At 33.3% G+C, this 19,401-nt stretch overlaps 4 protein-coding genes across 6 annotated transcripts; 1 reads left to right on the top strand and 3 right to left on the bottom strand.

Annotated features, from left to right (window-relative positions):
* Positions 1-1,995: 1,995 nt before the first annotated feature.
* Positions 1,996-5,064, bottom strand: Ubqn (ubiquilin). 3 transcript variants are annotated; one of them, XM_011498109.1, is made up of 8 exons: positions 5,046-5,064; positions 4,472-4,703; positions 4,084-4,282; positions 3,706-3,994; positions 2,932-3,600; positions 2,706-2,853; positions 2,409-2,538; positions 1,996-2,243 (listed from the first exon to the last, which is right to left on the bottom strand). In XM_011498109.1, the coding sequence occupies exons 2-8, from the start codon at positions 4,571-4,573 to the stop codon at positions 2,167-2,169; spliced, it is 1,614 nt and encodes a 537-aa protein (XP_011496411.1). In that variant the 5' UTR covers positions 4,574-4,703; positions 5,046-5,064; the 3' UTR covers positions 1,996-2,166. The 3 variants fall into 3 exon arrangements, with proteins under 3 accessions (XP_011496411.1, XP_011496410.1, XP_011496409.1); XM_011498108.1 differs by lacking the exon at positions 5,046-5,064 and adding an exon at positions 4,843-4,928; XM_011498107.1 differs by lacking the exon at positions 5,046-5,064 and having other exon boundaries at positions 4,472-4,803.
* Positions 5,065-5,330: 266 nt separating this feature from the next.
* On the bottom strand, positions 5,331-10,191 carry Smg5 (Smg5 nonsense mediated mRNA decay factor). The gene is made up of 8 exons (XM_011498106.1): positions 9,759-10,191; positions 9,360-9,582; positions 8,983-9,147; positions 8,621-8,889; positions 8,010-8,190; positions 6,230-7,919; positions 5,742-6,062; positions 5,331-5,628 (listed from the first exon to the last, which is right to left on the bottom strand). Exons 1-8 carry the CDS (start codon positions 9,830-9,832, stop codon positions 5,561-5,563), a joined length of 2,991 nt encoding a protein of 996 aa, XP_011496408.1. The 5' UTR covers positions 9,833-10,191; the 3' UTR covers positions 5,331-5,560.
* A 1,008-nt stretch (positions 10,192-11,199) lies between these two features.
* On the top strand, positions 11,200-13,837 carry morgue (modifier of rpr and grim, ubiquitously expressed). The gene is made up of 5 exons (XM_011498105.1): positions 11,200-11,541; positions 11,757-11,882; positions 11,953-12,986; positions 13,074-13,245; positions 13,317-13,837. Exons 1-5 carry the CDS (start codon positions 11,395-11,397, stop codon positions 13,431-13,433), a joined length of 1,596 nt encoding a protein of 531 aa, XP_011496407.1. The 5' UTR covers positions 11,200-11,394; the 3' UTR covers positions 13,434-13,837.
* A 1,152-nt stretch (positions 13,838-14,989) lies between these two features.
* On the bottom strand, positions 14,990-18,966 carry ras (Inosine-5'-monophosphate dehydrogenase ras). Its single transcript, XM_011498104.1, has 2 exons — positions 18,304-18,966; positions 14,990-16,256 (listed from the first exon to the last, which is right to left on the bottom strand). Exons 1-2 carry the CDS (start codon positions 18,634-18,636, stop codon positions 15,012-15,014), a joined length of 1,578 nt encoding a protein of 525 aa, XP_011496406.1. The 5' UTR covers positions 18,637-18,966; the 3' UTR covers positions 14,990-15,011.
* Between the last annotated feature and the right edge of the window lie 435 nt (positions 18,967-19,401).

The raw sequence follows: 19,401 nt of genomic DNA, 5'->3' as shown, positions 1-19,401 counted from the left end.
TATTACACAATATTTTGCTGCAGTGAATTTATGCGATAAATGGTAATACAATGCGCATGAACATTTCATTTAGGCACATATGCCAATCATAAATATTAAAATAATCATTTTTATCAATAAAGATAATTTATAACATTCACGTTTGTCTAGCTGATTTCCATACTATTATCCTTAAATGTTAGGTTGACAATTAAGTTTCTTCCCTATGTAACACATTCACATGTGATATATATTTATTTATTTATTTTTTTTTTTTTAATTTTTATTTATTATTTCTTTTTTTTTTCTTTTTTTTTTTTATATGCGTTGTGTGTGTGTATGTGTGTGTATATATATATATATATATATATATATATATATATATATATATATATGATTGCATATACGACCTTTAGGCATGCTCACTTATAACAACCCTACGCCATAAATTCCTCCTCCAAATGATCGTCACACTACAAGTTTAAAAATTTGTAATACGAGAGGCGTGCATGCTTATTATTTGTTGGTCGATACCATTTTATAGCTGAATAATATCAACAATAATAATATGCATATTGCCCACGACAAATAAACTAATCGTAAGACACCGTGAAAATTAGATCAAAAAGGGGGTCTGATGCAATAATAATAACAATATTAAAAGACAAAATTGTGACGACTTTGTATTAGCTCTAAGTATCTGAATTAGAAAGGCTTGAAAAAAATGGTCACGTAATTTTTTGATGATTCATAAAATTTTAACTTTCACAAAATAATTTAACAAAATAAAAAATTTTCAGAATAATGTGTGTGCGCCACATAAAAAAAAAAAAAAAAAAAAAAAAAAAAAAAAAAAATTCAACGACGCTATCGACATTACTTTAAAAGAGCCTTTATTAGATAAATAAATGTTTTTAAAAACTCAAAGCCAGATTCTCGTTTCACGAAAAATTTTGTGAATTCTTCGACAAGGGCTTACTATGGGCATTCGTTATTTAAGAATACTGCCTCTTACTATTCCACCTATAAAATTATTAAAGAAAATTACCCTTTATTGATTAATTAGTTATATTGGTTTCTTCAACCCCTACGTTACATACGTTATGTAAAATTTATTTTATTGCATTGTATTTATGATGCTTTCGCCTTTTTTTCTTTTCTTCATCTTGGATCAATTGTTATATCAAATTCCCTAACCGAATAGTTAATTGCATTTGCATATTCATTTGGAATAATATCGCGGGAGATTTGTCTCTTATACAGCATAATTCAAGAGCTTGGAAAAAAAAAAGTTACGCGATTCATACGCTAAAAAAGCAAAAGAGTTTCTTAAATTTGTGTTCCGAATCTTTTTTGCATTAAATGAATTAATTCACTCAAATAAAATAAATTTTAAGCCATATTCCATGCAAGATTTTTGAAAGTAATTGCAAAAAAATGCAAATACATGTATACACACGTTGACGCCCGCACACAAATACACGTACGCGTGGGATTGCATATATATATATATATATACACGCGTATATGCACACATACGTGCATACATATGCGAATGTTCACCTATGTATATATAAAATGTCATTTTTAATTTGCACGTTACGTAATTTCAAGACAAAATTGTTAAGTTTTATAGCACTTTATTATCACTTAAATAAAAATTGTATTATTTGCGTAATTTGGATAATTAATTTGACAAAACTTACAGTTATTTCCAAACTTTACTAAAAGTAAAAAATGAAAATCGCATCTCCTTTCTTTTCATACAATTTATGCAAATTACATTAAGCAACTAAACACGTATATTTAAAAATGTCTAATGACTTCGTCTCACAAATATAACAGCAAGCTAATTAAAATATAAATTTTCTCCAAATCAAAGATGTAAATACAGTTATATAGCTCTATAGCACATCAAATAATAGACAGGTGAAACGAAACTTGTTAACATTTTACAATGCTTGCATGATTCGAATCGATACAAGTATATATTAAGTAGAAAAAGAAAATGCACAATGAATGAAAAAAAGTAGCGTGTATTCTGTCAACGTTAGCAGGAATAAAATTTTTCTTATAAGTTTGGACAGTCAAAAGCTACTTCAAGTTATCTATCACCTTGTCTGATGCAATTGGGAAAGTAAGGAAAATTATTATTTATAATGGAATAACAGCATTGCTAGATGGTGGTTAGCTCATAGATACTTGTCCACTGGCCAATAGTCTTTCAACGGCAGCATTTATATCTCCGAACGTAGCAATCAATGCTGGAGAAAAAATAAAATTCTTATAAAACTGTATTTAAATTGAAAAATATTTTATAATAATTTTATCCTTATGTTGTTCATCCAAGGTTTTTAATTAACTCTTTAATTGCGTAAAAATATTAATATCAAATACATGAATTCTAATTATAACAAAATGAATATTACCTTGTAAATTTGCATCTCTGTTAACAAAACCCATTGCCGTTAATTGCTCTAGTTGTGCTCTGTACCGTTCTTCTGGTGGAGGAAGTTGCCCATCAACTTCAGCTCCTTGATTTCGACCTACGGCTGAAATCTACATATAAAATATTATCATTATCATTATTATGACTGTTTGAATAACTTTAATTTGCGTCATGCCAAGTATCGTTTATATTATTAGATTCATTATTAGAATATTAACCAGAATTAATAAGTTAAAATAAAATTTACCGAGTTTAATTAAGTAATTAATTAATTTACCATTCGCGTCATAAATCGAGAGAATGCTTCTTGTTGATTTTGTATGTCAACCTGCGGAGCTTGTTGTTGGCCAGTTGTAGGAGTGGCGTTTGTTGTGGGAGTTGCACTTGTTGTATTTGTGGGATTAGGAGGAACGTTTAACCCCATACTGGGAGGACAAATGATAAACGTAATATTAGACAAAATTTTTAATATTTAAATAGTATTAAATAGCTTTTAAACTTACTTTCCAACTAAGTCTGGTGCAATAGTTCGAAGCTGCTCCATACCCTGCTGAATTTGCATTACAGCAGCCATAGCATCAGGATTGGTAATGATATTTTGCATTTGTGGATTTTGCATTTGCTGAATTAATGTAGGCATCATAGCTGTCATTTGTTCGTGCATTTGTGGATTATTTCTCAAAAATGGATTTGCAGATATTATTCTGCTCGCTGTTTCTGGATCTGCAGCCATAGTTTCTAGCATGGCACGCGTGTAAGGAGCATTCATCAAATTGCGCATAAGAGTGGGATTGTCTAGCACCTGTGACGCAAAGTCTTGCATTCCTGGTATATCCAAAAAACCTCTTGTACTTCCTGTACCGGTTCCAGTTGACTGGGATCCAGTATTCGGTGTATCAGTTTGTCCTTGATTCCAAGGATTTGGTAATGGATCTCTATTTTCTTGACCTTGTTGTGGATTTTGCGAATCTGCATTACTATTTTCTACTAAGGCGGCAAAGGGGTTTCTTTCATTAGCCGCTGCAGCTAACATTGGCTCTTGAATATCTCTATACATGCGTCTTAGTGCGCTGTAGCCTCCTGGAATACTTTCAAGATTGGATAGTGCCCGATCGTGAGATCGCATTAGTTCTTGTAACATCGATGGATTGCGAGCTAATTCCATAGTTTGTCTATAAAAAAAATTTTTAATCGTGCATCAGTTGATATGATTAAATGTATTGATAATATAGGCGCACTTTGCATTCCATTCTAAACGAATGACACAGAATGCTCACCTAAGAAGATCCGGATTGTTCAACATATGACTGATTTCTGGATTACGTTGCATCAAGTCTTGCATCTGAGGATTTTCAAGTAACAAAGTACGCATATTCTCGGGATCGTTCAAAAAACTCTGTACCAGTGGATTATCAAAAACTTGTCTAAGAGTTTCGGAATTTGTTAACAATTCTCTTTGCATTCTTTGCTGTAACTCGACAAAATTTGCTGAACCAAGTCCAAGATTTTCTAAGCCAACTAAACCACCCAGGCTACCCAATCCAAATGGTGACATATTTATGTCAGCTAGGAATATTAAATGTAAATTCGATAAGCTTTACTTAACATATAAGTGGCATTTAGAGAATAAAAATTCATGCGTTTATATCGAGTACCTGCCGATCTTTGAGGCGTGCTATCCTGATTATTTTGACTCGTAGTACTTCGCGGTGCTTTTATGACCAGGTGTACTGTTAGACCATCTTTGACATTGTGATTTGTTAGATTCTCATGATCTTTCATTATCTTTCCAGCAAATATCAAACATAATTGCTCCGGTTGTGCATTAAATTTCTTAGCAACTGCATCTTTAAACTGCGTATTTAATAAGGGGGTGAGGGGGGGGGGGGGGGGGGGGGGGGGGGATGGGGGGGGCGGGAAGAGGGTGAAACCGACAATTAGAATAATATATAACCAAACAGTGGTGTTATACTATGTTTCATAGCTAAGATACGGATGAACATCGTTAGTCAAATACTCGATATTAATAATTGCTACACTTACATCTTTAATAGTCGCATTTTCTTCGATTTCAACGCTCTGTTTGTCTTTGGGCGTTTTAATGGTAATAGTAATTTTCTTCTGACTGTCCTGGCCTTCTGCCATCTTGGATTCGTTGATGACTCGTTAGTTTCGATGCCTTCAATTTTTCCTTGTGAAAACGTGGGAAAAACAAGCAGCGGCACGTCGAAGCACTTTAATTGACGTTGCTTCGACCTACACTTTTGATTTCGTCCTGAAAGAAGTTAACTACGTGAAATTTCACGTTTAACTTTATTTCTCCGAGGAAATACAAAATAATACAGACGAGCATCACGCGCCGACTTGATTCAATAACAAGTGTCTACGTGGTCTATATCAAGTGGTCTACGCACCGTTCAATTTTCTGAATCAACTAAATTACTATCCGACCATTAACTTTTAAATAATAATTAAATTTCTTATATCGATTTACTTATATATATATATATATATATATATATATATACATACATACAGATATACATAAACTTATGCATATATATATATATATATATATATATATATATATATATATATATATATATATATATATTACAGAGGACTTATTTATATTTTCTTTTACACGATTGATTTTATGCACATCGTAGCTGTGCAGTTCTCTTAAGGAGTGTCCGATTTTCAGGAATTTATACAGGTTATTTGAGCTACCAATCGATCGACACAAAAGTCACTATTCCATCGTTCGCTCGGTTGGTGCCTTTTTTCCTTTCAATATTCTCCCTATCGCCCTAAAACCTAATCTTGTCCAGAATGGAGATAGGAGGGTGAACGATTGAAATGCAAATATATTAATTAAAAACACAATAACTTTATTCAATAATTAAATAAATGTTTAAGATTTATTAAAAATGTCGCTTCTCGGATGGCTAGGCGGCGGGGCCGAAGCTAGCGTATCATTATAAGCGAGCCCCTTCTTGGGTTTCCAACCCTTGTTCGCCAAATCAACCATTCTTGTACTTGCACTCTCGTGTAGAGCTCAAAAGGCAAGTTGAGCATTTATTTCTCTGTTGACTCGACAAAATTCAAATGTCAATGTACGTTTGTTTTCCTTCAACCATGACTTTTAACAGACAATTTCCATTTTGCATGAAAAGCACTGATGTGTTCGAAATTCACACCTATACCGTAAATATAACAGAATCAATTATTTCAAATTCCCTTTATGAATTTTAATTTTGCATTAATTTCATTCTTTCTTTTTTATTTTTTTATTTTTTTATTTTATACTAACCGGCACTTTTAGCTAACCCATCTGGACTGAAACTAAATACTTTTTTATCGTCGATACCAGTTAGTAATGTCACAACTGGAATCTCCGTGTCGCCTGCCTTGTTTTGTTGAGTTAGATAATGACAACATTCTATTATTTGGAAGTATAGCCAAGCTTCTTTATCTTTGGATTTTGGTTCTTTGATTAAAGGTAATGGTAATTTTTCGTGAGGTCTTTGTGCTCTTAAAAATTGAGATCCACATTGTAATTGAGTTTCTAGCCATCTAGTCGCTTCTCTCGCATGAATACTTGATTTCTTCAGCTCATCTAGCGCAGATACCACTTAAAAAAAGAAAAAAAAAATGCAATATTTATAAATTTATGTTATACATTAGCGAAAGAAAGAAAAAGGAAGGTAAAACAGAGAGAGAGAGAGAGAGAGAGAGAGAGAGAGAGAGAGAGAGAGAGAGAGAGAGAAACAAATAAATAAATTCATATCTCAATCTTACCAACTGATGGAATAACAACGATAAACTTTTTAGCATAAACCAAGTGTTTTAGAATGGGCATGAATTTTGAAAAGGCTTCGTGATCCGGCACCAAGTACGGAGACATTAATCTAAAATGTAAACGATTTTCTAAAGCCCGAACCTCTGCTTTAAGCCACAATTTACCCATATGCCTCATGAGCTTCCCTTTTGAATGATCTAATTCCAGAATCTTATTATCAATTTGATTTTCTTTCTTTATATTATTTTTTTGATCTAGTACAATAAATAAATTTTGATTATCATCATATATAACTCCAGAATCTTTCATCAAACATAAATAATGACCAAATTTAACTATCTTGAGAGCTCTTAACAACGTTTCTTCGTATTCCATTACTTTTCTTCTTCTTAAAATTTCCCAATTAATATTTTTATGAGCGTTTTCAAACATTTTCAAACCTCTTACATCAATGTCCTCTGGTAGAGGTACACTTTCAACGGTCTCTTTTAGCTTTTCTGAGCATGAAAAAATTTCTAATTCCTTGTTCCATTTATTAAGAAGATCCTCGCCATCAAGATTTATCAAATTTAGCAATGCAATAAATCGTTTTAACAATGATTTTGATTCTTTGGTGCATGTCCTTATAATATCGTGATGCCCTTGTAACCAATCACAACAAACTTTAATAGAAATCAATATTCTTTCGTTATTTAAAGCTGCTAAAACTTTGATTGGATTTTTCTCTTTTTGAGCGATATATGGAAGTGTATTTATTAAAGTAGTATTTTCGTCGCAGGATTCGTTTGAATTTTTTGTCACTTCAGTTTTATCCTCCGATTCTTTGCCCTTATTATTTACAATAATTTTTGTCACGTCATTTTGATCTTCGTTCTCACTTTCCTCTATAAATTTTTCATCTTTATCGTGCCCGTTAATTTGTTCGCTAACGGTATCTTTGTTATCAGTTTTTTTTCCAGTAGCAGGGTTTTCGTCATCCGTTAAATCGTCAGATAAAACTTCATCCGATAGAATATTCTCATCGCTCAAAACATCGGCCTCCGTTTCAGTAACATCAGAATTTATGTCTTCGCTCGATGATTCTAAAACTGTTACTTCCCCATCACTGGCGTCGGAATCGGAGCTATTTCTACGATTGCGTGGTCGTCGAAGCTTTGTCAAAAGATATTTTGATTTGTCTCTATGTTTTTTTATCTTTTCATCTACATGATTGCCATTTACTTCAATTTTTTTGGTATCGTTAAAGCAATCAGATTTATGGGGACGAATTTTTAAGTCATTGTTGTTTTCATTTTTATTTTCAGCTTCATTGGTATCGTGCACGCTATTAGTAATCTCGTCAGTATCATCATTCATAATCTCTAATTTGTTATTTCTATTTTCCACAGATACATTTAGGAGTGATTCTTGCAATCTCATAACAACGAATTGTATTAATTGAGAAAATACAGCTAATACAAAAGTTATAATTCCATGGGCGTCGTTCGATTCTTTCATTTGTATTTTCAATATTTTCATGAGGCAAATGACAATGATTTTGAAAATCATGTCGTCCGTTAAATTAGAGGCTTCATAGTTTTTATAGCAAGACAAATAATTTTCGATACTATCTTGATTTTCAGCAGATTTGTAGTCAATATTATGAGATTTTTTAACATTTAAACAATTTTCAATATCTTGTAGGAGGAGCTAAAAATGTTTAAAAAAAAAAACAAAAAAAATAATAATAAAATAAAATAATAGAAATACGGTATTATGATTAAATATTATTATATTTACTTGCGTTTCTTGATTAATGCGATCGGTATTCATGGAATTGTTGTCCCACAATTGTAGTAATAAAAGTAATCTTGCAACGCAACATTGTGCTAAACATTTTTCTTTACCATTAAAGGCATGAACGGTAACAGTTCTTTTTAAATTACCCTCGGCTCCTTCAAATGGTTCTTGACACAAAATACTGAAACGACGTTAAATAATACGTTAACAATAATTTTCGGAAAGTCATATATATACCAATCAATTATAACGACAAAGAAAATTAAACTTAATGATTATATAAATTACACACCAATGAATTAAAATGATGCGTACAAATGTACAAATTTCATTATACCATTGTAAGTTAACAGTTTTTTAAAAAATCCCATATTAACAATCAAATTTAACTGTATACCGAGTATAAGCATCATTTAGAATGGATATGTCTTTAATATCTTAAACTGTAGATTTTCAATAGTTTACAAATTGATGTCTTATTAAATAAATGTTAGTTGGCCATCGTTTGAAAAAATTCAGGAAAAACAAGAAATTTATAAAAATCTAACAATACATTAATATTAATGATTATAATTTTGCTAATTTACAATATCACCAAAAGTATTACCGACCTTCTCATGTAATGATACACGGCGTCGAGTCCATAATTTCTGTTACTGGCTACTGTGCCCATTTGATTATGTGGCATACCGTGTTTGTTGTTAACGGCAACTGCCATTTTGTAATATCTTGTGGCGATTTGTGGATCCCAATTTGGATCAAGATCCAATCTATACCTTGCTAAATCTCCAAGGCACACCAAGCTTCGATGGATAAAATGAAAGACACATTTTTTTAATTCTGCAGTTTGTATTTTCAATGGATTAATACATTTCTCGATCTAAGGTAAGGGGACAAATGTTATGGAATACGTAAGATTTTTGTGCTATTTAGAATGAACAAAATTTTAATTAAAATTTATTCCAAAACTTACATAAACCGTTTGTTTTTGACTTTGTGGATAAGCAAAATCTAATACACCTGTAAGATTTAAGTCGTATTCCAATTGCAAACGCAAGATCAAGTGATGATAAAATCCCACACCCACGGATAAATGTGCCGATAAAAATGCTTTTTCCATGTCATTCCAGTTATTTCCCTATTTTAAATAATAATTATGCATTAAAAATTTGTCGATAAAATGTAAAATATTACATTTATTAGAGAAGAAAATGTAAAATGTCTTCACTAACTATGACTAACGATAAAAAGATCGATATAGCATAAGATATAAATACATTTTTCAATGATACATTTTTCAATGAAACCAAGAAAGTAATAAAAATCGATTCAAAATCTTATATATTATACCTTTCGTAACTTTTTTGCAGTAGCCACAATATCATAAAATCCTCTTCTCCATAATAATTCTTCTGTTTTTTGCACATGATTGACAGGATCTTCGATTATTAATCTCTCGCAATAATCTCTTAGTTTAGATCGTAATGCCTCTCCACTTGGTGTAAAAACATCGATGATTGTAAGAGCATGATTTTTTTGCTCTTCCAGTTTCTTAGCAATTTCAGTTATATTCCTATTGATAAAGATCAACGAGTAGATTTATATTATAAATATGATGAAATATTTATATAACAATGAATTTAAAATAAGTATATTGATCTACGAAGGTTATGTTCGAAGATTTTGAAATAAACGAATTACAATTCATTGTAACATATATCATTTAATAATTTAACTAATTAGTCGTACCTGTATAAGCGTCTTGTAATTTCAAAATTATTACTTATTCTGAGATCAGTACCAATATTGTAATTCTTTTTCATTTTGTTCGTTTCATGGTTCCCTACCAGAAGTCGCTTTTATCGTCGATCATTCATCATATCATAGCAATTATTTCTAAATCTAAATCGTCTATTCTGCTTTGATGGCAATGTGTCGAAAGAAGACAATAAATCCTGCATTCGAAGTTTCTATTATGAAATAAAACTTAAAAGTTAAGGATTATGACAAGCAAACACTATGACACCAACTCTATAATACGACACAACACGTTGCTCGCAAATATTATTTTTACTTTTGGTTACTTTTGGCACCTGCTGCAACGTCTTGCAAAATGGTCGCTAAATAATTTTTTTTCATCTGCGTAAACATTTAAGCAACTGCTTAAACCTAACCTGACCCAATGTAATTAATTGGCGCGAACAGCAGATTTTTAATGATATGTTTTCATTGGTTCTTATTGATCTAACGATTTTTAAAAGTATTCAGTCTACGTTATTAATTACCATTACTTTATTATTCGTAGGAGTTAAAAATTCTTGAAATTAATTAAACTGGCAAAATTGTTTATATTAATTTTTCTTTCTTTCTTTTTTTTTTTTTAACAATTATATTGTATGAATTAAAGATGGAATGAAATATTTATAGGATTCGTGTTGGATGATATTGTTTATAGAGCTTGGGAGGATGTGAGTTACGCGCAGTTTTTACTCGATTTTTTGCCCCGATCAATACATAGCTAATTTTAAATAGAATTTAATATTAACTATGTAATTATTATTTAAAAATAATGTTGGAACAAGAGAACAGAACCGCCCTAACGTAAAAGATGGACTCGGTATTGTAGAGAGTGACGATGATCGGCATTTTAAAGAAGTATTCGAAAAAGTAATGCGCATATGTGAAAGAGTTACGAGTAAATAGAATGAGTTGAATTATTAAAGAGACAATGTTGCCGCCCCCCCCCCCCCCAAGCTTTTCAGTTATGAAAAAGACGCCTATATAACTGATAATAAGAGTAAGAATAATCATTATTACTACTAAAATATACATATGCATATATATATATATATATATATATATATATATATATATATTGACGATGCACGTGTTTATGACCAAGTGGTGTATAATCGAATAGCCTTTAAACATAAAACTGAACCTTTGGGCGTGTAATAGGAGAGAGGACATGTGAATCAAAATTTAAAGATGGTTGAAAGCATAGAAACATTGTATTTACGTATGAAGAATTCTAAAGCTTATGCCGTGATGGTTCACGTGGGTAATGTTTTTGATCCGGTTTCACCATTTAGGACTTACGAGGTGGTGCCTTCATAATATAGAATTAGTGTACGTGTGTCGTACTATGTTCGTGGATTAATTGAAAGCGGCAAGCGACGTAATAACGCAATAACGCAATAACGCAATAGCGTAATAAAATTATTATAAAGCAGTACCGTGCTGCCTCCTATCTTATCTCTCTTTTTAATCCTTCACTTATTCGTATGATAAATCTCCCTCGTCCTCTTTCATCTACAAGTTTTTTGCAAAGCCATGTAGAGGTACAGTTTTTAGTATACAGTGTAGGGTCCAGCATTCTGTCAACATGGCTGGAGATAAAATTTGTTGTGCTAGTTACGTCGAGAATGGTGAAAACATGACGGATAAGGATGACTTGAATGTAAGCTCAGACTTGGAGGACGAAGCTAAAGAAAGTCCCGAATTTGTTATTTGCCCGGAATTTGAATTCTCGGTAAGCTGTATTTTTATCTATCGAGTGTCAATACTTTTATAATGAAATTATATTTGTAATTAATAAGCAGTGATTAATATGGTACGAGAATAATACCAGAACACCGATTCTCATCGATCAATTTCAATAAATAATTCAAGGATATGATTGTCGAAGCTATTGTCATTCTCATTAAATTATCATTATATTCAATTTATTAATATGTCAATTTACAGACCAATGCCTGCTATGTTTGTAATGGTTATTACGGACCCTGTTTTGGAGAGCCTGTTTGTTCAACTTGTCATGCATTTTTATTTCCCGATGATGTTGGAATCCTTCAGGCACCTATATTTAGCGAAGTGAATATAAAAATTATGAATTGAACCAACGCTGCTCAAGTCAGTCTTATTAATATGAATTCGTTTCTAGAAAACAGACGACGAAGACTCTGGAAATGACGAACCTGTAGACTTATATTATAATACAGAGCGCAGAGCGAGTCAAACGGATCAAAATTCTTCGCAAGAGTCTACTCCTATAGTTGCCAGTCCATCGGATTCACCGGATCATAATCGTGCTCTATTTTTTCAGCAGTATAATTTTGTCCCTGCTAGATGCAACGATCCGCACGTTAGTAACGAGGACGACATCGATCGTTTGGAACACAATGATAGTCCAGAGCATCGTAATCGCGATCCCAATGAATTGCATTTAGATTTAGATAATTTGCAGATTCGACAGGATGTCGAAAATTATCTACAACACGATGTTCTCGAGGAAGATTTTCAAAGCTCCGAGGAAGATTCTGTACCGGGCGAAGAGCCCGAATTGGATAATCACGAGTATCCTGGAATATTTCAACCGGAGAGCAATAACGTATCCTGTGCGGAGAAAGGTGAACCATCTAGACCATGGAATTTATCAAAGAGACTTGACTTGTTAACAAATTATAAACACATCGAGCACAAGTTAATTACTGAATCGGGCCTTGTAGAAAGATTACCACCCGAGGTTCTTTTAGCAGTATTTTCACATTTAGACGATGTTAGTCTTTGGTGCGCAGCAAATGTATGCCGAAGATGGTGTAATTTGTTATCTACTCACATAACCCCCGAATTATCGCAGCGACATGTTAAATTAAGATGGCCTTTATTTAAACCAGCTGGTGGAAATGTAAGGAATTGGTATAAGATTTATGATAAACTTGCCTCTTCGGCTCCATGTAAAACTTGTTTATCTCAAATTTCTCTGCACCGTACTAAACCACTTAGAGTCGAAGAAAATTCTTGGAGACGAAACAGATTGCGCATGGAGTTGAAAGCTCTCAGAAGCGATCCACCCGAGGGAATAGAAGCATCGCCTCTCGATCAAATGTGCTGCCATTGGCAAGCAACCATAACTGGACCGACCGGCAGTCCGTACGAAGGGGGCCTCTTTTATCTTTATCTTCAAGTTCCGTATAGGTATTAAACACAAATTATTAAGCGTATGGAAGGAAAGGTTCCCTTTTGATAATTGTATGCAACATTTATCTCTATTATTCATTTTAGTTATCCCATGAGACCACCCATAGTAAGGTTTCTAACAAAAATACTACATCCAAATGTATCTAGACATGGAGATGTTGGAATCGATTCCATACACCATAATTGGTCATTGGCATTGACAATATCTAAAGTTCTCATTAGTGTACAAAGTTTACTTACAGATCCTTATTGTCAGGTAATGTATCAATTAAATTTTATCTCCTAGTTATTAAAGCAACATATCAAGAAAGTTAATGATTATTGTAGGTGTGCATGGAACCCGAATTAGGTGAAATGTATGTGAATAATAGAACAAGGTTTGAAGAAGTAGCTCGAGCGTGGACATGGAAATATGCTATGCATAATATTGTCGAGCCCTCCTAGTTTTGATATATGTATATGCAAAATTAAAAATTGTGATGCGTACGAACGGTTCCTAGTAAATAGTGCCAATCGTACGACTTGTTAAGCGAGTTGTCAGGTATTATTCAGAGAAGATAATATTTTATCACAAAATTGCTATCTAAAAATATTGAACGCAATATATATTTAATACACATAAGCTTTAAAATGCTAAAATATTGTTTATCAATGATGTATTTTTTAGCTTCAAAGACGAATAATTGATATTTTTAGAATTACATTAGAATTAACGTAGATGAATGTTAAATTAATTAATGATAAATTAATTATATAACTTAGAAGACTGGATTAGTCTGCAACTGTAAACAATGAATGAAATGAATTTATTTACTAAAATAATTTTTATACATATATTTTCGATTTTCGATCAGTTGTTTCAGGCGTATTATAAAATAAATAGTATATAATTTTTAATTACAATATAATTGACTTTTTTGTAAGATGTAAATAGATATTCTTTATAGATATTGTAACAGACGAATTCTTTTTTGTTTAAAAGAACCATTTTGTATGTACATTTCAATTTTTTTTTCATCCGTCTAAGATTCCCCTGTATTTTCTTAAGAATATTTTATAAAACTAATATGAAATAAATTACAATAGCGATTATTCCAAATTTAAAATACATTTTATTTTACATGTACATAGTTTGACACATTGTTACCTGTACAAAATTTATCATCTAACGCTTCCAAAATCTAATTACTCGTTGAAATAATTATAAATTAATAATGATGATAGTAATAATAATGTAAAATTAAATAGTCGCATATACATGTTTTTTCTTCTTTCTCTTTTTCTTGTTAAAACAATAATGTTTTATATTTAAACGATATAATGTTATTTAATAATAACTATTACAGTTAACTAAGTGTTGAATTAAAATGAATATAAAATTTTAACATAATACGAATTTGATTATAATTATCTTAAAAAGTTGAAAGGCATATACAATATTCAAAATTTTATATCGCTCTAACGCTTTACTTTTTTTTTTTTATTCAAAAGTAAAATTAAGTTGATTGTATAAGACTTTTAAAAATAAAATAATCTATGTACATAAGCATATCTGATTTTAGTCTCCAATTAAAATCAATAATTAAGTAAACATTAATAACCAGCATATTATTACAAAATACAGTGAAGTATTATTAATGAACATTCTATTAACTTTTAAAATAATACAAATTTAAAAATGAAGTAAATCGATATAAGTAAGTATAAAAATTCTGGTTAATACTTATACAATTAAAAAAATCATAAAAACCTACCAGGAGGAGTCAAAAAAATATTTGTTTTGAATCGCTCATAATTACTCTAAAGTTAAACAATAATTATAATTAAGGACCAGGTATGGAGCGTTTATGCTTTGAAATAATTCTTTTACAATTATTACACGTTAAATTGAAATTATTAAACGTGTTATGTCAGATCACTAAGGTTTTCCATATCGCTGGCATTTCATGAAATACAGGTAATGATTTATAACATAAGTTATCAAATGAATTGTCATTTGTTTTTTTTTTTTTATCATTCATTTTAGAACAGTCTTTTTTCATAGGAGAACAAACCATGAACGTTACCTTCTTTTTGAGCAGAATGTGTCCTTTTTTCAAATCTCAATTCACCACTATACATCATTGTCCTTAAAGCGGTAATTGATTTTGCTCCAATATCTTGACAACCGTGCTTAATACCACATTGCAAATATGTAAGAAATTTCAAAGTACTTCCTTTATCAACAATTGATCCACTAACGCCTTGTGCCACTTTCAATTTATCTATTTCACTTTGGAAATATCTGTCCAATGCCGAGCCGTGGGATCCTCTGCTGTCCATAGCTTCAAGAGAACCCATACCTCTAAAACGTTTTAATTTAACACCCTCGTTGAAGAAGTAACTGCCCGGCGCTGCAAAAGTTCCCGCTAACAAAGATCCCATCATAACTGTACTTGCCCCTATACTAAGTCCTTTGGTGATATGACCAACGGATTGAATTCCTCCATCTGCAATAACGGGAACTCCAAACTTACGGGCATACTCAGAAACTTTGTAAACAGCGGTTGCTTGTGCCCTACCAACTGCCATTACTTCTTGAGTAATACAAATGGATCCCGATCCCATTCCTACTCTTAAGCCATCAGCTCCAGCCTCTATAAGATTTTTAGCTTGTCCAATGGTAACAACATTACCAGCGATTACTTGAAGATCGGGATACTGTGCTTTGAGATACTTGAGCATATCGATTTGATATATTGAATTACCTTGCGACGAGTCTAGAACAATTACATCAACACCGTTGTCTACTAATAATTTCACTCTCTCTTTATCTACAACACGAGTACTAATTGATGCTCCAACTAAAAGTCGATCCTTTTCATCTTTGCTACCACCTGGATAGTCGAAATTTTTTTTCAAATCCGTTCTCGACATTAATGCTACCAGTTCTCCTTTGTCATTAATTATTGGTAATTTTCCTTTTTTAGTTTTTTTTAAAATAGCATTGGCTTCTTTTATAGTAACACCAACTGGTGCGGTGACTAAATTTTCAAATTTTGTCATAACTGATATTACTTTAGTGTTTTTTTGATAATATGAATTATCTAGAAAATCAATGTCTCTGGATGTAATAATACCAAGAAGCTTGCTACCCATATTTCCCTTTTCGGTTATTGGAAGTCCAGAAAATCCATGTGCTTCTTTAATGTTTATCACATCTTCGATTGTATCAAATGGATAAAGTACTTTGGGATCTTTAATACAGCCATGTCTATATTCCTTGACCTAAATAAATAAAAACATTTATTTAGTTACAATTCATATTATGCAAATAAAACTTGCACGTTTAGGTATATAAGCAGGCGCGCACAGAAACAAATTATATAAAATAATAAACGGTTAAAAATATTCAAATTAATTTTGCGTATTAGTACTTAAATGTTTTAATAAAGATCAATATTCTAATTATATAATAAGAAAAATATTACTTTTAAATAAAACTTTTAATTTATTCATAATATTATTAATCATTTACATTCATATTTATGTAGAACATAATTATATAAAAGAAAAAAAAAAGATAATACAATATTGCCTCTTCTAAAAATCAATAAATATTCTGGGCTGAGATTATTTTTTAATACCAGGAAATACAAAATGAAATATTATAATTTGATTATTGTCATACTTTTATATAATACGAATGTATTTAGCACATATACAGTCATTTAAAAGTCATTTATGTAATATCTTTATAATGCAAAGTAAAAGGATTTAAGTTTTGAAATATCTTATTAGCAAAATTAATTTAATATTTAAAGTATATATATTTTTTCCTGATTTTTTCATGATGCGATACACTGAGATTTTATAATTTATAGATTGATGGGCAAGTATAAAAAAAATCATACTTTAAAATCTACAATGCAAAAATCTACAAATTATTTAAATCTTTCTTCAATCAGGGTATCCTTATTTCCATATTAGCTTCAACAATTTTTTCAATTCAATCCAATAAAGTATAATAACAATTTTTTTTATTATTAATTCAAAAAAAAATAATAAAAAAAAAAATAAATAAATTATTGTTCTATTAAAAACACGTGTAAAAATGACTTTCAAGTGTTATTTAATAAATATGAAATTATTCGTTGTAATTTGATATCGTCGAGACGAGAGTAAAATAATAGTATTTGACCGGGGACGTTCCAATTTTAATTCAAACGTCGCATTCGCATGTGTGCGTACATATGCCTTTTACAAGTGAAATTTTAACGTATTCTCCCGTATTAATTAAGCTCGATAACCGTCGAAATGTTGCAATTATTTTTAAGAATAAAAGCTGCCGTTTTACCCGGCACATTCTATTTTAATTTACAATCTCCCAAAACTGACATTCGTCTTGAAGGGAATAATAATAGCGGCTGAAATGGAAAATTTTCAAACCGTTTTTGCCGACAAGTGAATTTTCGCGAAACTTTCCTCGATAGGATTATCAATGCTGTTCACATGTATTTTTCATCAATCTTTTGCCAATGGTATAAAGTCAAATTGTGTAAATATAAAAAAAAAAAAAAAAAAAAAAAAAAAAAAAAAAATAAAGAAGCAAAAAGCAAAAAACAAAGAGGATAATTTTACAAAACAAATAGCGTAATCCGAGCTTTGTCGTCATCTTTCTATATAATATAAAAGAAAAAAGAAAAAAGAAAAAAGAAAAATGATAAACGAAAAAAAGCAGAAGAAAAAAATCGTTTCAAATGCGCGCGTAAGTTACGATGCCGCCATTTTTTATACTTTTAATTACATAAACAACTCGTGCTTGCGTATTTATACGAAAGTTGGGATCCGTAAGAAGCATGTGTTGTCTCTGTGTATGTGTGTGTTGTGTGTGTCGTGTGTACGTGCGCGCGCGCGCGTGTCACGGGCATGTCCATGCGATGCATCGACGAATCTTGAATAAAAAATGCTGCGACTGAAATTGGCATCGCCAGCGGGTCACGAGCGGTACGTTAATTCTCGCGCGAGAATAGTTTTGAAAACAAAATTTTTAATGCAAATGGAATTAGGAGCGGCCACACGCGTGAAGCGACCGGAACGAGGAGCGAGCTCGGGAAAATTCCCGTAACCGGCCCCACCGTGTTGCATAAAGTGCCCAACAGTACGTACGTACACCACACGGCTCCCGTGTACCACCTAAAAAGGGGGGGTGGGGGGGTGGAGTGAGAGAAACAGGCGAAAGAGGAGGAAGGATGCTGAATTGACAATAGCTTAAGAACGGAATAAAGCCTCGGAGTCGGCAACACGTAAAAGTCCAGGAAACAATAATAATGACCCATTTGACTTGGGTGGCTTGGTAGTGGGGCGCGGAATTGTGATGAATGATGCCAATGCCACCGCAAAGGGCCATCGCTATGGCCATCTCCGCCTCCGTGACCGTGTCCATGGGGGAGGAGACCAAGGGCGTCTTGAGGGTGATCTTCTTAGTGAGGGGAGAGTGCAAGTCGACCTCGGCGGCGGCAAAATCGATGTAGCCGGGTAGTATAATAAAGTCATTGTAGGTGAGGCCGTCGCCGTTGGCAAATAGCTGGGCGGCCGTGAGCCCGTCGTTCTCGACCGGGGCATCTTTCTCCTCGTGGTCCTTCATCGCCGCGCGATGATCGTCCATTCTCGCGCTCGATTACACGCGCACGGCAACACGTGGTCCGTTTCGGTCTTCGTATCGCGCGATGTACCTCCCAGCCGGAGGCCCAACGACACACTCGCTCGCACAGACAGTCGACCGACTGAATGGCGGGACAAGCGCGACGCTATCTATTTATCTCCCTTCGCTCGCTCCCCGTCGACTCACTTTACGGCTTACCACACCGGATCGACCCACTACTCGATGGACTCGCCGCGCCGCGACTCGTGGTTCGCGGCTCGCAGGCCCCGACCGAGGTGCTTCATGCCCCGCCCCCCACCCCCGCGCCGGGCCGCGTCGCGTCACGTCGCGCCACGTTGCGCCACGTCGCGTCTCGTTGCGCCACGTCGCGCGCCACGCCTTGAAAATTTTACCCGCGTCCCGACGACCCCCCGCCGGCGGAGTACAAAAGCTCCTTCGATTTGTCGCTCGAGGAGGCTCGGTAGGACGATTGCTCCGCGCTCCCCCGTTGGGCCTGGATCGGATCTCTTTGTTCCGCGGATCGGCGATTATCCGTGGACGGCGGGAGCGGCGGTGTGGGGTTCGATAGGTCGAAAGCTCCGGTCGATACGGAGGCGCGCGCGCGCGCGAGGTTTATCAAAATTTTCGAGTCCTGAATTTTTAACTACCTTAATCCATTGCTACGAGAGTATTGGCTGACTAACTCATCGTTGTTGGATTCTCTTCCTCCTCCTCCGCCGCCGCTGCACCATCCAGCCACCCCTCCCCCACCCCCGCCCTCCTAAACAA

Source organism: Ceratosolen solmsi, unplaced genomic scaffold (assembly GCF_000503995.2).
Source record: "Ceratosolen solmsi marchali unplaced genomic scaffold, CerSol_1.0 scaffold14, whole genome shotgun sequence".
Lineage (NCBI taxonomy): Eukaryota > Metazoa > Arthropoda > Insecta > Hymenoptera > Agaonidae > Ceratosolen > Ceratosolen solmsi.
The sequence above is the reverse complement of the archived record's forward strand: the minus strand, read 5'-3'. Positions and strand labels throughout refer to the sequence as shown.